Consider the following 23,494-nt stretch of genomic DNA (forward strand, 5'->3'; position numbering starts at 1 on the left):
TTGGAAATAGCTTTATGTCAAAGTATGGTTTCTCATTGGTTTGATATTTTATTTCATAATGCAAAGACATTCTTTCATATCTGTTGTCCAAGTTATCCAAATACGTTTATGGGCCACTATAGAACTCCAACATAGCACAGGATTTGTTTTATTTGTGCACATTATGTGTTTTTCAGTATCGTATCTCCCCACCCAAAGCTATATTTAGATATTCTGGAACTCATTGACACACATAAAATCTCAGTAGTGTCGTAGTGGCCAGTGAGTGAAGTGCTGAACTTGAGTTCATGGTTCAGTGCGCTCTTTGCAGGGATGGTTCTTTGAGGCTGGGGGATTCTTATGAACTCATGAGTGTGCTATTGAACAGGCCACAGGTGTTAAGGTTGCATGAGGCCTTCAGGGCTTCAGTTGGAGCTGTCAGTTTCGATCAACTTCTCCAATCGAGATATAATGCTACAACCGTCGCACCAGAGGGCTGAAATAAAACCGGAGTCACCTCAACGGAGAGTTCAGAAGCCATCGTTGTCCTTACATCCTTCAGTTCACTGAGCTGTGTTTGCATATGTTTGATTCGTTGGTCAGTGTCGCCAGTGCAAGAGCAGCAATACCAATACAATACCGTTGCAGTACAATTTCCAGCCTAACGCAATAAAGCAACCCTGAGGTGCCACAAAACACATCATACGGACATTTCCTGCTTTTTATCTACAAAGCCAGTTCCGCATTATCATATAGTTTGAGCCACTTGGGCTGCAGGTGAATGATGACGAATCGTTGTTCATATAGGGTCGGTCAGTGTTATTGAGGTCTTACTTCCTCTTCATAACATGTTCCGCCATCGGCACTCGGATTGACTGTTTACTCATCCTGCCATTGCTTAGATTTCACCGGTGCTCTGCCGCCAGATAATTGTTCTCATAGAAACACGCTTTTGCAGTAAAGCACAAGCATTTAACAACAAAAACCCATTGCCCAGAGTTGTTTCTAGACTTTCATCAGCACCCCCATTACCACTGCATTGTGAAAAACCACTGGAAATGAGTAAACTGTCTGAATGATTCAGTCGGGATTGCGAGATATTTCAGACTTTTTGAAAATCTGTTTGACCGATTGGCTCAAAGGAGTGATTCATATGCTAAAAAAAACATGCATGACTTCAATGCTGAAATATTATCAGAGAAAACGTTTCTCAGGTTGTCATACGTCATTTTACTAACGATGCCACTTCCTGCCACGTGAAAAATTTTATCAGAAGATTTCTCGCAAAGAATGAGATTAAGAGACATCACAGATTCAAACCGGCTCCTATTATGACTAATATGAGTCAAATCGCTGAACGAGGACTAGAACAGAAAGCCATGCAGGAAAAGCAAACACTTCCATTTCCTGTAAAAGTGACACAGTTCACAGGCTATTTGAAGACACCATTGGCCTCAGCATTTGCATTCTTGTCTTAACCTCTTTTTGTACCGCCATTTCGACAGGTTAGATTAGAATTGATTATTCTTTTCTTCAAACCAGATGTTTGTGCAGTTTTTGTTCACCTGAGATCTTTGCAGGAAAGCCGCGGTTGCCAAGACAGAAGGCTGCGTGACTGACAGTGTGCGTCTGCAGGGTGTGTTATGACGCAGAGCCTGCTAACCCCCTACACATGTTCTCCTACTCCCTCAACCGCAGGTGTGACGGCTCGATCCAGCACAGAACAGGGGAGATTCTTCCAAGTTCTTCTCCTTTTCCCCTTCAAAGAAGCTCAACTGCTGCATATCAATCTTTTATTGTTTTGTAGCATAAAATGCATCATCCATTTTCACTGTGTTCGGCTGCACGATTTTCAAAATGTTAATATGTTATTGCTAAGCAAGTCGTGCTAATTATTAAATGCTAAATTACAATCATTAATGCTCATTAATTGATTAAAATATTTTACAGTAAAAATGGGAAAAATTGGGAAATGAAAAAAAAAACAACTTTTGTGCAATTAAAATGTTCCAAGGTTCTTCATGGAGCCATCGATGCTGTAAAGAAGCTTTTTTTTAAGAGTGTGTGAATATTAAAGGTTCCTTATGGAAACACTGATGCCAGTAAACAACCTTTTTAACCTGACTGAGAGGGTTCGTACGCCATCCAATTTCTCAATAAATCAAAAAGACATTTGGGATTTGTGTAGATGGCTATTAGGCAGTTTGTCATAGTTTTTGTTGTGCTAATAAAAGGCTAGTCGATTATGTGACACAAACCTGAGAGGCGGACAGTGAAATAAACAGTCAGTATTCCAACAGGCACAGACTGAGTCACTGTAGCCCTTTCTGTAACACTTTTGACAGTTTAACACACAATGAGACTTGGATGTGGCATTCAGTCCGAACGCTGATCGCTTTTGGATCATGAACTGATGAGTGTTTTTGTCAGGGTGGGAAGTCACGCTTTTTCAAGTTGTAATGATCTGTGTTAATGCCCAGGAAGTTGTATAAGCCACAGATTGATGCTAAAGCCAGATCACGCAGTTTATTTATTAGCATTTATTTAACAATATATGGTCATACCTGCCATCTATGAGTCGTGTGCCATCATCAAAACATGCTAATCTATAGTGCGGTATATTACTAACGCTGTTATATTTCCTCCTTTAATGCTGTTGTAATATTTCCAGTGTCATACGATGGAAAATACATCATACATCAAATGCAGAGTGATTTTTCTTTCAGACAAATAAGCCGTGGGTTTATCTAAGTCCGTCTTTCAGCCGGTTAGCTTTAGCCTTATATTACCTTGTCAAAGGAATTTATGACGTGCTTGTGTGTGCGTCTTTCCAAATAGGCTTTTCCAAGAATTTTCCAAAATGTTGTTCTGTTCTTTTCAAAGCCGATGAAAATATGTAGGCTAATGTATTTGGTTTGAGACAGTGACGTTACCAACTTATAAACTTATAACAATTTTTTAACTTAACAAACTTTTCTTCTTGCGTGCCATCAACCCCAACCAGAGAAACACTGAATTACAAGAATATTTCATTCTCTTATTTAATTTGCTGGCATTAATTAATGCAGCTTGTGATATTTTTTTTTTCTCATGCATCTTTTGCAATCCCTCATAAAAACTAGAAATACAAGTGCTAATAAGATACATAATAAATGATGAATAAAATATTCAAACATTTTTAATCACTTAATGGCTATAATAAAGATGTCCTCCAGATTTGACATACAGTATGTTCTGTATAAATAATTGAGAGCCAGATGAGATATGTGACATCCTGCCATCACAACATGCAAATGCTATTAAATACAATTTGTACCTGCGCGTTTCAGTCTGGTTGTTTGATATTGCAGGTTTGGCGGTATCTTTTGATTAACAGCTATAAAGTTTAAATGTTGAAGGATGACATTTTTCCCCTCACAAGGCAAGAAATAGGTTAGCAATTCAATTGTCACTTGCACTTGCAAATGTAATAATGTCACTTACATTCATTAAAAAGTGTGTGACATTTTTAAATGTTAGGCTGTTAAGATACTAATTCAGAATTTTCAAAGGTAATGCGGGGACGTATTACCGCACTTGTTAATTGCGTCTCTGAAAACTTTATAGTTATTAAGTTGTGGACTATTTATATTCGAGAAGCAAACATAGTGGAACTAGACTTGAACTGTACTGTTCACATGAGCACCACAGCTCAAGGTGTTGAAGCCCTTGCTTTTGACTTACTGTGCACATCTGATTATAAAATATCATTACTCTCTGCAAACAAATCCTTACAAAACCGGAATTAAAAAAGCGACCTTTACAGAAACAAACACACATTTGCATCCAAACAAGAGCTTGTCCTCATCAAAACTTTTGCTATTCAGTGTAGACTCAGGCTTTTGTGTGGGTGACTCGTCTTGAGTCAGTGTGAGTTTTGGGGGGAGGGGGGGTCCCGGAGTTGGTGCATCAGTTCGAGTGACTAGATCGCACCTCGAGGGGGTTGAAAAAGCCTCCAAACCACAATTGATGTGGATCTCATGAACGGCATCACCTAGCTGAGGAAGAGCAGTTAGCGTGAGCAAGCCCCATTGACGTCTCCTGCTCTGTGATAGGACGATTCGGGTGCATAGGGGTGGGGGGGGGCTCCCTGTGAGGGCAGCCCACGTCAGCCGCCCCAAGACTAAATCCAGTATCATGACGTAGCGCGCATGAGCCAACAACAACTAGAAAGAACTGGAAGAAGTCATCACTGCCTGTTGTGACAATGAGTCACATATTAGTCGACCTTTTTAATACTTCTGGACAATAAAGACGATGATGTTTGTTTTACTGCATGCTATCTTACTAGTCTAACTGTTTTTCTTTAAAGCAAGAATTCGTTGGTACTTAATGCACTTACTTTTGTAATTGCGCCAATTATTTTATACAAGAAACAGACTCGGTTAATCAAAAACAATCATATTAAATTGGGTAAAAAGTATAATACCTAGATTGTGTTACTGATTGCAATTTCATATCTGCAATATATAATCAGTTTTAGACAACACATCCACAGCCATATAATTTCAGTCATTAATTGCTGTTTGTCTCTTTTGTCTCCTAAAGTCATTTAAAAATCTTTTGAATCTCATTTTATGCATTATTATTTTTTAATAGCTATTATTTTCTTACGTAATATAACTAAACCACGCAGACAGAAAGAGTGAAACATCAAGTCATAATTAAATGATCACAAAGCCTTCCGTGGGAGTATTAACTACTTGCAACATAATCGGTGTGTTGGGAACCGGTTTTATCATTTATGCCACAAGGGAATGTAAAAAGCCCAGAAATGAGATGCAGATTACAGACCCAGCCAAAGCAACTCTCTCATTTCGTTTTACCTGTATCCTCTTACCGATTTCATTTAGACCTTATGCAAAAATGTCACCGCGTCTTCTGTAAAATTGCAGATTCTTAATTTCCTGTTCCAAACCATACTGACACGGATACATTACACTTGCATCATCTTTGTCTGCGCAAAAGTGATACCTGTGCAACATGAGCACGCTTTTCTGCCGGATCCTTTTTTCTAAAGTCCGTTTTGAGAATTTTGTAGGAGTGAATATTACAAAATAGGCTTCTAAAATACAAACGTGTTAATACAAACACCCATAAGCGGTGTTTTCTAACATCTGTGTCTAAAACGCAGAAGTTTGTCAGAGCGCGTATTTTCACTTGCAGCGCAACAGACGCAAATAACCGGAAGCCGCTTTCTTGAGAGATGGTAACCATGGCAACAGTGTGTAGCGCAAGATCCGTTGTATATCTAGTCTAGTATGCCATATAGTCTTCTAACCTTAATATGTGTCACTTTATTCTATTTCTATAAAACTTTAATATTTTGTTAAACTATTTTATGTTGGGCTAACTTACTGCCAAATAAATAGAACATAACATATTGACAGTCATGAGACGATTGCTCCTCGGATATTGATTTTAGCCTACTTACATTTTAATATTTAGCAGCCGATCCCCTTAAAGTCATTGCGTAATTCCCACAATGAGTGTCTTATGGAACAAGTTTAACAGTTATACGAATAACTTTAGATAGAGAGAGAGAGAGGCCATTCTAGGAAATAATACCGTGTTAATAAACTTGATAAAGGGTCAAGTAGTTCTGAGACGGGACGATTGCTCGATTAGTCCTGTCTGGGTTTTGATTAACCGCAGCAATCCATGCAATCTTGCATGGAGCGTCATCTACTGTTTTTGATGTAAACTAAAAGCCACTCGAACTTACCTTTCATCAGAAACTGAACTCGAGGAAAATTCTACAGACACTTGTTGCTACCCGTTCATAAAGAATGGTGCACCAATAATAAGAAACTTTCATGAGAAAACCATGCACATAAATGAACTTCGATTTATTGATGCGTTTTTAAAACACGTCTCAGCTTCAGGTAACCGATCCGCAGCCGAAAAATAGCAGCGCTCTTAATGAAAGTGTCTCGTGAGTCGTATTACGAATGTGTTTATGATTGACGTTGGAAGCGGTGCTGGGGGCAGAGCTCCACGCCCGTCTCGTGTTTACGCAAAGCGCAGCAGAGTATATATAGCCCTTGAGGTGCGGGCAGGACAGAACAGATCCGCGAGTGGACAACTTCTTACTTCTGAAAGACCTCGCAAAGACTCGGGAGACGCAAAAAACAACAACATTGGATCAAGACGCTTCAAGGTTCCAGTCCAGAGAAATAACTGTACCTGAACTCTTAGGCTGCGCTTAAAGTAAGTTTTTCTTGCGGTTATCATTCTGCATGTGAACGTGCCATATCAAAACGTGCGTTTCACATTTGATGAATGCTAAATTTGGCTTCAACTAGAGATTCTAAGCATTGTTGTTTCATTCCTGATAAATTGTTTTTATGTCGGATAGAAAAGATGTTTTCAGTGCCGTTTTATTAGTGGGGCGCGTTCAGCACCACGGACAGCAATCTCTTTGACAACCAAGTTCATGCCAGGTTTAATTAGCTGCTAGGAAAGAAATGTTTGGTAGTTTAGTTTAACATAAAAATAAAGCGATTCGTTTCTTAATGCACGTTTTTTCGTTTCTGATTTTTAATACAACAGCTATAAGACGTTTGGAATTTCAAAGACGCATTTTTATTGTTTAAAAAATAAGTTTTTGCCGTCGGGTTCACCGCAATACGCACATCTGCTAACTCACGAAACTATTACAAATCTGTTTTTTTTACGCGTCTGCTACACTTTTCCACCTGTTGTCGCTCTCGCACTTTCCCGATCTGTTCAGGCGTATTATAAAACGCAGTTACTTGTGAAGTAACCGCAGTAAGTCTACTTGCGTTGTCATTTATGAAAGGGAAAAAAAACGCGAGTTTTATTTTTCAGATGGCTGTCATGCTGAAACCCTGGACCGTCATCGCTACTCTCCTCTTCTGCGTGCTCCTGTGTCTCGGGACATTTGTGGACGCCTATCCGCCTAAACCGGAGAATCCCGGAGATGACGCTCCTCCGGAGGAACTCGCCAAATATTACACTGCGCTGAGACACTACATCAACCTGATCACGAGACAACGGTGAGAAAGCCACCTGTAGCTCTGCACGTTTGCATCAAACCTTCTTATCACCCCACCCCTCTGACATCGACCAGGTGACCGTGATAAAAAATGATTTCCCGTAGGTATCATTGCACCATCTCCTATAAATATGTCAGGGAAAAATGACCAAGTTCTGCAGTAGGATTGCGAAATTACATTACGGTCCACTTTTCGGTGGCCAAAGGCTCTTCGTGTAACAAATCTGAGTGATAAAACCCAAACAGATGCACCTCGTAGAAGCCTCAGAGATGGAATAAACTACTCATCCGTCATAGACTGATATTTCTCTCAGCCTCGCCTTACATCTATTTGCATATTTATAGTCTTCTAACAGGCTTTTGACATTTAGGACTCAGAAAATGAGTGACACATTCCAATAAAAAATTACAGTAAATCATTTATCTCCCCACAATAGACTTTAATTCCAGTTTATTCCAAGAGAGGACATCATTTCAGACTCGCCTCTTTCCAATGCCAAGCTAGTCCATCGCAAGTCTTGCCGAAAACCTCTGAGGAATTTTTTAAGGGAAATCAAAAGACATGAGGGTTCGAATAGCTAAACTGCGTGTGCGTCACAGCCGTGACCGCATTAAATGAATGCCGGCCTCTTCACAAAGTATTGCTGACGTTCATGTAATGGGGAGCAGGTGAGATTCCGTAGAGCTCGTGTTTCTGAAATAGCTATAACATTAGTTTGGTCTCAGACTCATTGATATTGCTCGTAGGCATCTATCGAGGAGGAATCTGAGCATGAAATTGCTTTGTTTATTCGAGTGCCAAACCGTGGCCCTTAGCTTGTTTTCAGTGTAGGCCTATTCATCTTGAAGATGGCGTTCTGAGAGAAAAGAACTAGTCAAGTATTATTGTCTCAGCTCCATAATAAAACTGTTTGCCCTCCATTTCCACTAAACGTTCTCTAGAACTGACAGTCGTGTTTTGTCTGAAGATATAGAGGCTTTGTACCCTTCATCTGTGCGATCAATGTCAGAGTCTTCTCGGTGACGTGTCTCAAGCACATTCAGCTGTCAAGCGGTCAAAAAACATTTAACCGCTAAATTAGATTCATAACGTCTGGGGTGAAGAGACAGTTTGTATTTGTATCAGTGATTGGTGTCTGACAGATAAAGTGGGCTGACTAGTTCTTTTCACTTCCAGACACTTTCACACACCACAATGAGCTCACTGTGTGAGCAATTTGAGATCATTATTTCAGTACCGAAATGTTCCCAGCTAAGCTACACGGCTGGAATGAAGTAATGAGGGAATAAATTGTCATATTTCTCACACACAGGTATGGAAAAAGGTCCACTTCGGAGGACGTGATGGCTGAGTTGCTGTTCGGAGATGACACAGAGCACAAACAGAAATCAAGGTGGGAGTCTTTCTTTTAAACGGAGCTGCAATTTTAACTTTAAATGCTTAAGAGATGTCGGGCAACAGTAAGACGGAAAGAAATAAGTTTATCTGTTTATCTTAAGACTTTTGGGGTAAATGCAGTTTTTTAAATCCTCGAGGAACACACTCGTGAAGGGTGATGGGTATAAAAGGGAGGAGGAACAACTCGTGAATTTTTCACACCTGTTGAGGAATCAGGGGACAGATAGGATCCCTGGCTTCTTTTCTCTCTGTCCATCAGGAATGGAGCTGGTTAGGGAACATGACGCACGCTGAATATTTGAAAGGCCTTGACATTTAACAGCCCTAATTAGGCCTCAAAAAGGAAGAAACCGCACTGTGCTCACTAATTGAAAACTGTAAATCACTGACATAAATTGGTGCGTTAATGTGACAAAGTATCAGTGAAACATACTGATACGCCTTATTGATGTTAGAATAACGCAACGTTGATTGCTTAAAGAGTACATTTATCTCTTTCAGATACGATGACTCTTTTATGTGGTGAAGTTCAGTGACCCCTGTGTCGCCTGTCCTGAGCTAAGCCCACCTGTGCCTCCCACAGAAAACCTCCAGACAACTATATGAGAACCAGTCGCCATCAGACAACCTCATCCACCTCTTTATTGAATACATTCTCTCTTTTTCTTTCATGTGCACAGCACAAATGTCGTTAACAGCTGTACATAATATATTATAATAGGAACTAACAATGGAAATGTATATGTGTATACTTCATTGTGTCATAAGGGAGTTATGAGTTTTTGTTTGTTCCATGTAAATTATTCTATGTGATTAAAAGTTTATTGGGTGAATCTGGCTATTTATTTTGCTCTGGTGGTTTTTGAACAAGCTGTACCATGTGACATAAAGAAAAAAACACGTCATTAAAATACATAATTATAATATAGTTTGATCGGTAGTACTAGTGCATTTTCACTAGTATGCATTGTTTTTTTCTTTTAAGGTTATTTCTAAATGACCAGCAGATGTCTCTCCTGTAATATAAAACGGAGCTCTGATAGATCCTACACGTCAATAGCATAGAGTGTACTTAATAGACTACTTTAATTCTATTCTATTATTTCACCACAAGTCAGAGCTAACGTCTAATTCAACCAAAAAACAGCAACTGCTCATTAATTTTTTTAAAAGCATAATTGCATAAACACTTAGGGTCACTATATCATTAGCTAATAGCCTGTTTATTTTAAATATTTAATTTATAAGATGTTTATAACACGTCAAACAAATGCATTTTGTATATTGAACCTGCTACCGCATGTTACTGAACTCATTGGCACTGTTATGTAAATTAGTGAAGAACATTTAAAGCGGGCTGTCGAGAACATTCTATTGTTGACACGGCCCTGGAGCCAAACACCGACTGGTGGGTCCCACCTACTGAGACGTTTGAGCGTTGCCCCTTTATGCCTACGCAACGGCTAGACTCTGATTTGATGCTTTGTAGCGGTTCAGACACCTCTCACATAATCAAAACAACGTTACGAAGCGTGTACGATACGGGAAAAGGTTAGTATTTGTTTTTACGGCACACATATTTCCAGTGTTATGTATTTTTCCGTGCTGACGCATCCCGAGACGCGTGTTCCATTCACGAATGCGAACCATGTAATCGCTTCGTCTTCTGTGATATAGTATGGTGTTGTGGTCTTATTGTTGTTATGCGGTTAGGAATGAAGTAAAATTATGAATTCATCCGCTGTTTAGTGCGTCTGGAGGTTATTGCTGTTCTTCATCGGCTTGATTTTCTTTAATACAGCATAGTTAAGTTCAGATGTGAACGTTACTTTTGTGTTAAATTAAGGCTGCATCAGATATATTTGGTATCGCTTTCATCCACATCGTCGGTGGTGAGTGAAATAAATTAACTTCTTTTCTCACCATTAATTTCTATTATCTCACTATTAATTGAATTATCATTACTCGTTGTGTTATTAAGACTAAAGTTTCCAATTATTCATTCCCAACCGTAAGAGAACCAGTGATCAAAACGTAAATATAGAACACACTGTGCTTGTTTCTATATGAATTGAGCTATAATATATTTGGGATTTAACAAAGGTACAAAACAGTAACCGAAACATTCATATAAAGATTAGGAGATATTATCATACAGCGGTTATTCTGGTCCTGTAATCTGATTGGTCGGTTTTAAGAGGTCTGATATTTATTATAACGCAAGTCTGGCTTTACTAACTCTGCAAAACTCACCTTTATCTATATGGTGTTTGAAATTACAGTAAAGCGGGTTGTCTAGTGCACTCATTTAATAATGATCAAAATAATAAATAAAAAAAACACTTTCTTGATAGCGTTACAGTAGCAGGTGAAAGTGTTAATACGTATGAATATTTATGCGCTGTCAAAACCATGCAGGTGATTAAAAGCGAAGAATAATCTGGCATAGTCTCAGCGTCTCGTTATGGTTCCTTAAAGGAGACGCGGGCCTTATTTGTGTGCGTCGGAGACAGATGGGCCGTGATTTTTCTGGCTCGAGGGAGCAGATGGAGAGCATGGCTGCTTGTGATGTGGGCTGGGCCAGACCGGGGTGTCATTAGCGCAGGGGCTCAGCGGGGTCTGCAGGAAGAATGGGAATGGAAGGAGGTGGGGGCTCAGGAGTTGCCAAGCCATGATAAATTCGCCATCCCTCCCTTTCGTAAAGGGCTGCAGGAAGACCCCCTCAAGCTTTCTCTCAGGGGATCTCACTCAGATGCTGAGTTTGCATTCATACCTGGCCAAAAAGCACTGGAGCAAGTCTGTTGTTAATGAGATTGGAATGTGAGCTTGAGCATCTCTCATGTTTGGCTGACAGCTAAAAGCCAATTGACATTGAGAATTAGAAAACCCATATATATATATATATATATATATATATATATATATATATATATATATATATATATATATATATATACTAAAATTCATAGACAAAAATAAATAAGACAATTATTTAAAAATTAAATAAAAGAAAACAAATAAAATATAATAGTATCTCAGTGAAACTAAAATAAGACTAATCTGGACAACTAACATCATTTATTTGAAGGTTTATTGTTTGTAATTATTTTAATTGTCATTTATGGGTTCGAATATTTTTCGGGGCTGATTTTATTTTAGATTGTAATACCATAATTTGCTTTACTTCGCGTCTTTGCCAATATCAATATGCTAATATTGTGCTGTGACGCTCAATATTTAAAGTTTTAATCAAACACCTTGACCAGAAAAGCCATTTATGTCCTGTTATCTTGCCTGTAGGTTACCAATAAAAGCTGTTTGTTTTGTGTGGGTTAATAAAAGCATAGACAATGGAGCCCTGAGGGGGTCTATGATTAAAGACGGTAGAATAACTAGTGGAACAACAAAAAATCAGAGGCGCTTGAAGCGTTCACAACACCTATATATTCAAAGAAAGCACAGCCAACACCCATTAATAAAGAACTTCAGGAAAGAAGTTGCTGAAAATGAGCTAGGTGAAACATTTAAATGAGTGTCTGTGCTTGCCTGCACTGAACTGAACTGACACTTCATCCCAGTATAGCAGCATCACTCTGAACACTGTCATGCTTGTGAAGAAGCCAGAGTGTGTGAAACAGAGGTGTGTGTGTGTGTGAAGTCCGACCTCACCGTCCCGCTGGGACTGATCTCAGCTACATAAACAACAGATTCACACTAGCATCACAAATCCACATCATCAAAGTTCCCATGTTTTTTATTTGACGGCGCACCAAAATCATTGCCTTTGCATATTTTAAAGTGAATAAAATAAGTCATCGGTCAAAATTTGCATTTGTGCATTTAGCAGATACTTTTATCCAAAGCAACTTATAAGGATTTAGAAAGGTATGCTGTAAAACAAATTAAAGTGAAGGTAAATTGCAAATATTTTAAATTTTTTTTTCCCCAAAAGCTGATTTGAATTTGTTTAACCTTTTACCTCTATATTGAGGACAGGCTTTTTAAATAAAGATCATCTAAACCTTCTTAAGTGATTTCAGGACTGCTCTGGCTTATTTTTAAAAGGATAATTATATAACTCACCGTACGGTCGTTCTACACCTGTATGACTTTCTTTGACTTCTTTGAAAAATGTTCATTGTACGGTCAATTATTTTTCTCAAACATTTTATAAAAAAAGTCATACAGGTAAGGTACGATATGAGGGTGAGTAACAGACATGTTTGAGTGACACATCCGTCTAATAACTACATAACATCCAATAATCCAGTTTATCTTAAGTAAGATGTTCCATCTTTCTGAGATTCTGCTTGAATTCCGGACAGCTGGAATGTAAGGCAGCTACTTTCCGCTTTAGGGAAGTAGGCTACTAGTCACTCAGCTCATAACCTACGTAACATGTGGGAGAAAAAGAATCACTATAGCAACCGCCTCCGTCATAGAGTGTATGTGAAAATGGTTCATGGTTGCATAGAATCTTTAAGAATACTTTGCTCCCATTATTTGTGTTAAAAGCCTCATAATGTCACTAGAACGGCGTGTTGTTAACGCTCCCATGGGAAGATCCCTCTCTGAGCTGAAGTAATGAAGGCAGTGTAGTCGTCTCCAGCATAAACGCTGCTAATTTATATGCCCACTGTGGGCTGCATCAGTACATACGTTACATAATACATCCTGTTTTGTAATATGACTGACAGCGTAGCTCCTGTTTGTGAGAAAGAGTCACAAAATCACAACCAAATCTCCAAAGAAAACAACTGTTTTCTATTTGTTGGTTTAGCCATTTGTGTGTGTGTCTGTGTATGTGACAAATGAGAGAGAGAGGGATAAAGAGAGCGAGAGGTGTGTCAGGTCTTAACCTCCTCTGATCCTTCAGGTCTTTGAGGGATTACTCCTTTCTGGGACATGGTTTACGCTGCTTTATATATCAACCTATCTGTCTATCTGTCTCTAAGATTCTCATTTAAGAGCAATCAATGCAATTTAGAAAATATATTTTTTTAAATCTAGATTTGTGTGTGTGTGTGTGTGTGTGTGTGTGTGTGTGTGTGTGTGTGTGTGTGTGTGTGTGTGTGTGTGAAAATCTTCAGATCTAACCCTCCTTTTGTAATCATATGCATTTTCGTGCAACTTTAATTTAATTACGCATTTTATGATTACAGTATCTATCTATCTATGCGTCCGTCTGTCCGTCTTAATGGCGTAATGTACAGTTCGTGGTCAGTAAATCAGGACCATGCATTAGCTACTTCATAATAATGGCCAGCAGAGAGAACATTACCATGCCTGATAACGGGAATCACTGATTTAGTTGTTAGGAATGATTTTATTATATTGGCAGAAAGAGGATAAATCTATTTCCTGGGACAGAAGTACGCTCATTTATACAGGATTATTTTTGACAGTAGGATGCAGCGACTGACCAACCTGAATCAAGTATTCCAGGAACTTTTAATAAATACATATAATTAAAATCTTTCGTCTTATTGTCAGAAGTTCTGCCCCTCCATCTCCCCTCTCTCCTCCTCCTCCTCCTCTCTCTATGCACCTGCTCCCTGTCATGCTTTCATTCGGAGGACAGGGCTGAATCTAAGCAACCCCCTAAAACCATTCATTCTCTCCCTCCCTCCCATCTCTTAACACACGCACACACACAAAGACAGCACATCTCATTTAATTGTATATGTTGTCATAGCAGCCGAAGCTTAGTAGTAAATGGCCCCACTCTTTTACATTTCCTTTCATTCGCCATCTTTCTTTTGCTCAGGCTTACTGTACCCTCTATACATAATGATAATGTTAAGTATTAATGTTTAATCTCTCTCTCTGATGCTTTGGTTCCAGATTTCAAACATCATGCCTGTGGCAGCCACCGGCACAGAGCATGGTAAGTTACATCATAAATAAGAGTGTTTTTGGCCCTGTGGAACTTTATAAAATAAACATATAAGACGCACTTTTTACATTCTCACTGTTGAATGTTTATTTAATGTGTCCAATAACAATATCCAACAGTTAACATGCAGGCATCACAGGAGATGTTTTTCACTTTTGTCACTTGTTTTTTCCTCGGACAGCAGGAAAAAGTGTCATTTCCGTCACATTTCATATCATGTATTGTGTTCAGCAGCATTCTGTGATATTTAATATAGATTTAATATTACAGTTAGTCCTTCATAAATGCCCTTCATTTATCTATTATTTTTTGGCATATTTAGCTATTATTTATAGATATTTATATATTTATTTATATATATTTACAAGGACGAATGCATGTTAAAAAAAAAAGAAAAGCTTTAATGCAATTTTAGATACAAACAAAAAGGTTAAATCAATTCGTTTTAATGGAAAAGCTTTACAAAATATTCCATCTAATATAAAAACATGCATTTGCAGCTTATATTTTTTACTTTGCACGTCTTTGGGCCCTAATGCAGATGGCTTAGCATCATTTTGAGCAAACTAGTGCTGCTTTGTGCCTGTGGCGTAAACAGTATCCACGACAAAGTTGTTTCATTCTATGTATTTAAAGTCGAGCCAAAACAGTACAGATCACAACAGATGAATCGCAGGAATGATGGTCACTAAAGGTAATCTGGCTGTTTGCTGTGAGGATTTTCCTGGCGCTTTACTTATAAACATGGACACCCTTGTGTCACAGATGGCTGGCACACACACGCAGGGATGCCCAGCTTCAGTGATATCATTCTCTGGAGATTCACTTGACATTTTTGTGCCCTGCGGTGTCTGCTAATAAACGCTGTGTGATTCTGATATATTAAGGTCTACCCTAAAAGATCGGTCTTGCAGTTTAAGTCCTCTAACATCTTGTCATTTACATACACTCCCAGTCATATTTCAGTAGTTAAAGGCATGTTTTAAGGAGGCATCACAAAAATGTGGTTTATACTTTATACACATTTGAGCTGATGATGAGACCTAATATTGCCCATATGGTAAGATGTAAGTTTTAAACAGATAGCGTGAGTGCGTGTTTGATGAAACATAAACGGCCATATAATCAGGTCTCTGTCTCTTTCCCCCCAGCAGTGCCGCAGGTGCTGGACACTCTGAGTGACAGCGCCAGCTCCACCACTGCCAATGACCTGGACCTCATCTTCCTCAAGGGCATCATGGAGAGCCCAGTGGTCAGTTTTCAGCCCCAAACATAGACAGTCGCTATTAAAAAAAAAAAGTTGTGACTGTACATTATCCCACATTCAACAAGTAAATACATATATGGAATTTTGATTGAAAAATTATTTATACCACCTGTTAAAAATGTTTAATAATTCAGATTTTTTTAATGTTTTTGAAATGGCTGTTTTATGTTCAATAAAAATGTTTTAAAATATTATTTACTTCTGAAAATTCTTAAAATTTAAGCAGCTATTATTTTAGTCTCAATACATTTGGGATTCAATTATTAGCAATTATTATTGATAATCAATTATCAATAATGGTCATTAAGATTATAAATGCTGAAAATTTGCTGCTGAATTTGTGAAACTGCTACATTTTCTCTGGATTGTTAAACGAACAAAAGAAAAAATGTAAAAAAAATTTTTTTTAAATCTTTCTTGCTATATTGTAGTATATTACATGGTAGTATATCGGTTACCATTTACGTCTTTTTTGACAATAATAATAAATGTTTTTTGAGCACCAAATCAGCATTGATTTCTGGAGGATCATGTGACAGTAAAGACTGCTGTACAACAGTAAATTATATTCATAATTAAAGTCATTTGTGTTTGTATGAGACAAGAGTCTGCAAGCTTCCAGATTAAAATAAATATGATAAGAGGTTGTTTTAGTGGTAAAACGTTGTTGATTCTTTCATGTATTTGGATGGATTTTAACCTCTTTTAGTCTGAGAAATACTAAAATAATATTGTATAAGAAACATGCATGTACATACATGATAAATGTCTTTTAAATACATGTGAATATAAATAAAATGATCTTGTTAACGTGTTAAAAAGCAACATTAGCAATATAGTCATTCTCTGAAGACAAACCAATAACCGATAATGAATATGCAATATGAAACCTGACTGATCCTCTAGAGCGCAGAGAGTTTGGAGGAGACACGACTGGAGGCCGTGAGGGACAATAATGTGGAGTTGGTGCAGGACATCCTGAGAGAGCTGAGCCCCTTCACGCACCGCAGCAACACCGCCGCAGAGCTGTCCCGCATTCTCAACCAGCCGCACTTCCAGGTACACCGCAGCAGACCATCAAACCGAAATAGACAGTCTGACGAGTGACTGATGTGCTGTGCTTTTGATGATCAGTCTCTGCTGGAGACCCACGACTCGGTGGCCTCTCAGACGTGTGAGACTCCGCCCTCGAGCCCCTGCGCTTTCATGGAGCCGCCCATCAACCCTGCACCGGTGCCAGCTGATGCCATACGCATGGTGGGCATCCGCAAAGTGGCTGGAGAGCATTTGGTGAGATTGCATTCACGGCGTTTAAATGTGCAGATCAGGCTTTAAACTTTGCTAATCTCTCATACTTTTTGTTGATATCGGTTCCCACGGTAACAAAAACTGTGTTGTTTTTTCATACCTGGAAAAGTCATAGAAATAAAAAGAAAAAAAATTGCAGAAAAGTGTTTTTGTAGAGAATATACATTTTGTAAATATGCTGTGTTCTAAAGTATAAAGTAAAATTGTACAACATTTTACAACATTATTTTTTATTGATTAAATTATATAAATATGTATTATATCGTGAATATTAATGTTGTGCTGTGGTATTTAATATCATTTTAAAATATTATTAAATTGTAATATTATATTTTAAAACAAACCACAGTGATACCATGAAACAATATTTATGGTTATGCTCTGCTGTAAAATATCAGATTAATATGCATTTTGCAAGATTCCTGTTTATAATTATATATTTTATATGATTAAATTATGCATTTATATAAAATAGGATATTTCCATATATTTGTTTTGTAATGTTATTACAAAAATCTGAAAATTATGAAAATATATATAATAATAAAAGTTGATTTAAATTACTTTCAGAGCAGAGCATTATAATATTATCAAACCGCATTTATGGTTATGTTCTTAATATATATTTTACTATATTATTATGTATTATATGCTAAATTATATTATTTGTTAAATGTCTGTATTATATATGTATGTATAATACTAATATTATATTTTAGATTGGAGCATAATGATAGTATAAAATGAAATATGTAGTTACGCTTGCTGTAAAATATTACGTTAATACTCATTATATGAACTTCTACAATCAATCACTTTTATCCATATAGCACTTGAAGTCAGTATAGTTTTTTTAACCAGTATGCATTGCTATCAAATACTATATTATATATATATATATATATATATATATATATATATATATATATATATATATATATATATATATATATATATATATGGGTCATGGAAGCTGATGGATCAGGCGTGTTTTGACTGCTAGTACCTGACTTGTTGTCCTGTTGTTTTGTCAGGGTGTGACGTTCCGTATTGAGAACGGAGAGCTGGTGATCGCCCGCATTCTCCACGGGGGGATGATCGACCAGCAGGGTCTGCTCCACGTGGGGGACATCATCAAAGAGGTGAACGGGCGAGAGGTGGGTGACGACCCTCGTGTGCTGCAGGAGATGCTGCAGGAGGCCAGCGGCAGTGTGGTGCTCAAAATACTTCCCAGCTACCAGGAGCCGCATCCCCCCAGACAGGTACCATCTCAATACACAACGGGACCCGTTCAGTGTACCCGCCTGCTCAGGGCATCGCATCGGCGAGCCCTTTTACACCTTTTTACACCTCTATCACGTCTCAGGCCACCGGTGCTTTAAAAATGCTGGTGGCTCCACATATGCACATCACAGTTACCTACTTTCCTCTTGTTTTTCTCGGCTGCTCTTTCGTGGTTGTCATGGATACCAGAGTAAGGAGTGAGCGCAGCGGTCTCACTCTCAGTTCAAGCCAGATGTGTTCGCCGCGAGAGCAAGATTTAGATTTTTAAATGTAAAAGCATGTTGTAGACAGTCTCAGCGGATACTACTCGCATTTTACCATTTCACTCTGCGTTCATGTCTTTCTTTGATGGGGTTTCAGATGGAATTCTTTCATTTTAAATGCCTTAGAATAAACTCTTTGAAAACTGACCTGATTTCATAGCGTTTAAATCATTTTCAGATGCTGATAATCTATTATTTCTCAATTACTTATTATTAACACGATGGCAGTTAATTATTCATAATTTATCGATTCTCTCTAATTCTTCTTTATTATATTTCCCTCACTAAAGGTGTTACAGGTTATACACATATGGAAAGTCTTCCAGTTTTATGGAAATAGTTTGCATCGGTAACTTTAATGCAAACTATATTTCTATATCAAGATCGCCCTCATCCTCGTCTCTGCAGGTTTTTGTGAAGTGTCACTGTGATTATGACCCTGCCAATGACAACCTCATCCCGTGCAAAGAGGCGGCACTGCAGTTCTCCAGCGGAGACATTCTGCAGATTGTTAACCAGGAAGACGTGAACTGGTGGCAGGTCGGTCGGGCAACTTAGAAGCACTACAGTGACTGACGATGTGTTCATTACCTTTTCTGCGGATGTACATCTCGCGTCTGTTTTTTAGTTAAAAAAAGATCTCTCTATACAATTATAACAAACAAGCTAAAAATATACTCGGTGACTTGTTTGTACATGATGTCTCCACAGGCACGTCATGTAGAGGGAGGCAGCGCTGGCCTGATTCCCAGTCAACTTCTGGAGGAAAAGAGGAAAGCTTTTGTGAAGAAAGATGTTGATCTTTCACCAGCAGGTACTTACAGTGAGAAGAAGAAGAATACGCAGTTTAAAATGTCTATTTTCATATATAATTTATTCCTGTGATGCAAAGCTGAATTTTCTGCATGATTAGTCCAATCTGAGAGATTAGCAAAAAAGAATGAGAGAAAAGAAAACAATTGTGTATTGTGTTTTATAGGGAAAGTCTAAAAGAATGGCATGAAGTCGAAGTATTGTTTTTATGTAGATGTCTTTACTATCAGTTTTGATCAGTTTAATGCAGCCTTGCTAAATTAAATATTATTCTTGTTTTTAACTCCATATTGAGTGGTTGATTTGTGCACACTGCCCTCTGCTGGATTTAATATGAACATTTACGATGCGTAATCCTCTAATCCGTTTGTTTACAACTCAATTCCTGGAGAGCCACAGCTCTGCGGAGTTTAGCTCCAACCCCAATCAAACTCACCTGATCCAGCTGATCGGGCGATGGTTCAGGATCAAGAGAAACCTCCAAGCAGGTGTGACTTGGATCTGGTTGGAGGTAAACTCTGCAGAGCTGTGGCCCTCCAGGACCTGGGTTTGAGAACGCTGCTCTAAGCAAACGTTCTTAAAGCAACGCAGGAGGTTTAGGTGCACCTTTGTCAAAGGTTCAGTAAATTAGTAAATATTTGTGTATCAATAATATCACGGTGTTTTACAGCCAATCTATGTACTGGAATGGTTGGCAAGAAGAAGAAGAAAATGATGTATCTAACTACAAAAAATGCAGGTTTGGTTTTCTTTTCACTCAAATGCGTGTCTTTTAAAACTGCATGTCTTTCTGTTTTCCAATTTTTTCATCCTTTCTTTTAACCCCATCAGATTTCGACAGGCACGAGTTACTGATCTATGAGGAGGTGGCGAAAGTCCCACCTTTTCGCAGGAAGACGCTGGTTCTGATTGGTGCCCCTGGAGTGGGCCGACGGAGTCTGAAGAACAAGTTGCTCGTGTCAGACCCTCAGCACTACGGCACCACCGTCCCCTGTGAGTGTCTCTGGGTTCATCACACACAGTTTTCAGAAACACCAGTTCAGATTCATTCCTGACGCAAATATTTTTTCCCTTTAATGTGAGAGATTTTGTGGACACAACCAAAATGTAGTGCTAATCTAGTAATAAACCGAATTGATTGAATCATCTGGGTTGTTCTTATGTACCTCTCCACAGACACCTCCAGGAAGGCCAAATCAGCAGACAGAGAGAACATGATGTATGCCTTCACATCCCGGAGTAAGATGGAAGCCGATATTAAAGCTGGCCGTTATCTTGAACATGGCGAATATGACGGTAACCTCTACGGCACCAAGATCGACTCCATCCATGAAGTAGTGGAGGCCGGACGCATCTGTATCCTGGACGTTAACCCCCAGGTAAGAGACTCTTATTAAGGAACTAAGGAAAAGATTAACATGTGTGAGACTTTATGAGCACATGGTGCTGTTTTGCAGTATTTAATTCCTTTTGATTATGATTTTTTTTTTTGCAATAGTCCCTAAAAGTCCTCAGGACATCAGAGTTTTTGCCGTATGTGGTGTTCATCAAAGCCCCGGAGTTTGAGGTGCTGAAGGCCATGAACAGATCTGGGGTGGAGGCGGGAGTGACCAAACGCAGAACAGTGAGTTTAAAGACATAGTTCACCCAAAGATGAAAATTACCACATTGATTTTCTCACCCTCAAGTCATCCTGGATGCATATGACTTTGTTCTTTTAGACAAATACAGAGTCATTTTAAAAATTCTCTTCACAGTTTTAAGTCTTTTATTTTAAAGTCTAATAAAGCATATCTGCCCGTCATAAATAGTGCTTCACATGGTCCAGGGGTAAATAAAGGCAAAACAAAACACCGGCCATTAATTAGAAGTACAAAACGACATGTAAAGAAAAGTGTGAGAGGATTTCAATATAAGCTCAGAGGTTTAAAAATTTCAACACCCATTCACTGCCTTTAGATAGCTTGAAAGAACCAGGACATTTTTGCATGAACTATCCCTTTAAGCACGACTTAGTAGCCGGATACTAAATATGGTTCTCTTGAAACGTCCTAAAGGTCTTCATCTGTCTCTTCTCAACAGGACGCAGAGCTGAAGAGGACGGTGGATGAGAGCGACAAGATTCAGAGAGTGTACGGACACTACTTCGACCTCACCATAGTAAACGATGATTTGGAAGAGGCTTACAGGAACCTCAAATCCTCCTTAGAGAAGTTAAAGGGAGCTCAGCAGTGGGTTCCGGTCGGGTGGGTGTTTTAGAGCTCAGCACAGCAACTAGTGGATGATTCATGTGACACTTTATACCAGTGTTAACTGGTTTAAATCATCAACCTCGTGCCAAGGGTGTACACTGATCAGAGAGCTTATATGAGTGTGTGTGTGTGAGTGTGTGAAATCACCATTTACCCTTTAAATACAGCAAACTGATACAAACCTCAGAAACAAGCTACAATCTCATCTTTTTGTTTACAGTAAACATTCTAGTTTCAGTTCAAATGGTTTTTTGAAATCTTAGATCTTTTTTATTTTATTTTACACACATTCTTTAAAAATTCAAGTTCAAAATAATAGTCTTTCTATAGTCAAAGAAAAATCTAAAAACAAAACAAAACAAAACTGTAAAGCAAGACTATATTTTGCAGAATATAGCCTGAATCTATAATTTATGATGATAAATAGTGTTTTTTTGTTGTTTGTTTAAACGTAACCTTTTCAAAAGGTTGTTAGATTTATTTAGTGGAATCAAAATCATTTTTCAATCTCAATATTTTAAGAAATTAATACTTAACAGAGTAAAAGTGACAGTAAAGACATTTGTATGTTACAAAAGACACGAAAGGCTGCTGAAAATTCAGCTTTTATATCACAGCAAAAAAATTACATTTTTAAAACTTTTAAACATTCTACATTTTGTAATAATATTCTTATACAGTTGCTCCTGTTTTGCTGTAGCCTGAATATAAAAACAACCTCCCAAACTTTTGAATGATGATTTGCTTCTAAAGTAAATCTAACAAATTACATTTAAAAAAAAAAAGTTTTGATTTACAATCCACAGTTTAGTACACGCCTATATTAATTCTGTTAGCATAAGTGGTAGATGATTGGACAGTGTTTCATCTCTGAATTATATTTTTATTATAAGGCTCTATTTTGCTCAGCTCTTGTTGTGTCAGGCACATGACTTTTGTACAGTTTCTTTTTCTTATGCATCCACATCCTACAGCAGTATTATATCTGAACTTAGTGAAAGAATGGATATGGAAATGTGATCATATACACACTAAAAAGCACGCTGAGTAACAGAAACAGCGGGCAGATCATATTTACATACAATAAACTGTGCAGAAGGTCACCGAATGCAGCATATAACTGATTTCAGATGTTTCTTTTTGCAGATCGCCATATAAACCGTGGTATTTATGTATTTATTTATTTGATAAAGGACCAAACGTAATTTTTACACTTTAATTGGACAAAAACCTGTGAATTAAAGACCAGTGCTAGAGCATGACGTTAAGACCTTTATATAAATATCTATAAAGATGCTGTCAGTGTAAAATGTTGTGACTGCATGTATCTGTGTATCTGCTCTTACTCGCAGCTATTTATTCTAATGCTGTATATGCTTATTGGATGAAAAATCTCTTTTTCTTACAGACAAACCCTCTCTACTTTTTTATTATGAATGATCAATCTTCAAGTGCTAATTTATATATCATTTATTACCGATTATCATTCATGCCAGTGATACCTGGCTTGAATAATGGCAGCTATACTTTATTTATTTGTTTGTTTGTTTGTTTTTAATCATTTATATTTTCGTGTGAGGTGTTAGGATTTAAGTTTTGATATTGATAATACATTTTCTACAGATAATGGAATAAGCTAGAGGCAGATACTGCATAGTGGTCATGTTTCGTGTGCAAAATCAATGAATGATTAGAAGAACAATCTGTAAATTGCCTGATTTCAGAAATAAAATGTTTGGGGAAATAACGTGTCAATAAGTGAGTCATTAATTGAATGAATGTGACAAAGTCAGAAAAAAAAGTTTAATTTATGTTCGCGTTCAGAAGAGGGTGAGAAGAATATCCCTCATTGCTAATTAATGGAATCATTTTAATATTGTCCACACAGACAAGATATAGACTTCATTCTCAATAAATGGGATGAATATCTTCAGTAGATTACAGACGCTATCGTTTATGTGCCCTAGTGAAGGACT

The 23,494-nt window shown here is 37.9% G+C and overlaps 2 protein-coding genes across 3 annotated transcripts; both read left to right on the forward strand.

The window, feature by feature from the left end:
* Positions 1-6,070: 6,070 nt before the first annotated feature.
* On the forward strand, positions 6,071-9,274 carry pyya (peptide YYa). Its single transcript, XM_043235773.1, has 4 exons — positions 6,071-6,228; positions 6,850-7,037; positions 8,350-8,430; positions 8,937-9,274. Exons 2-4 carry the CDS (start codon positions 6,850-6,852, stop codon positions 8,959-8,961), a joined length of 294 nt encoding a protein of 97 aa, XP_043091708.1. The 5' UTR covers positions 6,071-6,228; the 3' UTR covers positions 8,962-9,274.
* A 569-nt stretch (positions 9,275-9,843) lies between these two features.
* Positions 9,844-22,064, forward strand: mpp2a (membrane palmitoylated protein 2a). 2 transcript variants are annotated; one of them, XM_043235771.1, is made up of 13 exons: positions 9,844-9,986; positions 14,280-14,322; positions 15,483-15,583; positions 16,505-16,657; positions 16,733-16,888; positions 17,941-18,168; positions 18,862-18,993; positions 19,165-19,267; positions 19,937-20,005; positions 20,098-20,259; positions 20,443-20,645; positions 20,765-20,890; positions 21,349-22,064. In XM_043235771.1, the coding sequence occupies exons 2-13, from the start codon at positions 14,292-14,294 to the stop codon at positions 21,523-21,525; spliced, it is 1,641 nt and encodes a 546-aa protein (XP_043091706.1). In that variant the 5' UTR covers positions 9,844-9,986; positions 14,280-14,291; the 3' UTR covers positions 21,526-22,064. The 2 variants fall into 2 exon arrangements, with proteins under 2 accessions (XP_043091706.1, XP_043091707.1); XM_043235772.1 differs by having other exon boundaries at positions 15,486-15,583.
* Positions 22,065-23,494: the final 1,430 nt, after the last annotated feature.

The sequence above is a fragment of the Puntigrus tetrazona genome, chromosome 3 (genome assembly GCF_018831695.1).
Source record: "Puntigrus tetrazona isolate hp1 chromosome 3, ASM1883169v1, whole genome shotgun sequence".
Taxonomy (NCBI): domain Eukaryota; kingdom Metazoa; phylum Chordata; class Actinopteri; order Cypriniformes; family Cyprinidae; genus Puntigrus; species Puntigrus tetrazona.

Excerpts from the sequence above, each read along its gene's own strand:
- pyya (XM_043235773.1), top strand. The coding sequence starts at position 6,850 with ATGGCTGTCATGCTGAAACCCTGGACCGTCATCGCTACTCTCCTCTTC. Across the intron at positions 7,038-8,349 it reads AACCTGATCACGAGACAACG|GTATGGAAAAAGGTCCACTT; the intron begins GTGAGAAAGCCA and ends TCTCACACACAG. Across the intron at positions 8,431-8,936 it reads GAGCACAAACAGAAATCAAG|ATACGATGACTCTTTTATGT; the intron begins GTGGGAGTCTTT and ends TATCTCTTTCAG.
- mpp2a (XM_043235771.1), top strand. The coding sequence starts at position 14,292 with ATGCCTGTGGCAGCCACCGGCACAGAGCATG. Across the intron at positions 20,260-20,442 it reads CTACGGCACCACCGTCCCCT|ACACCTCCAGGAAGGCCAAA; the intron begins GTGAGTGTCTCT and ends ACCTCTCCACAG. Across the intron at positions 20,891-21,348 it reads GAGTGACCAAACGCAGAACA|GACGCAGAGCTGAAGAGGAC; the intron begins GTGAGTTTAAAG and ends TCTTCTCAACAG.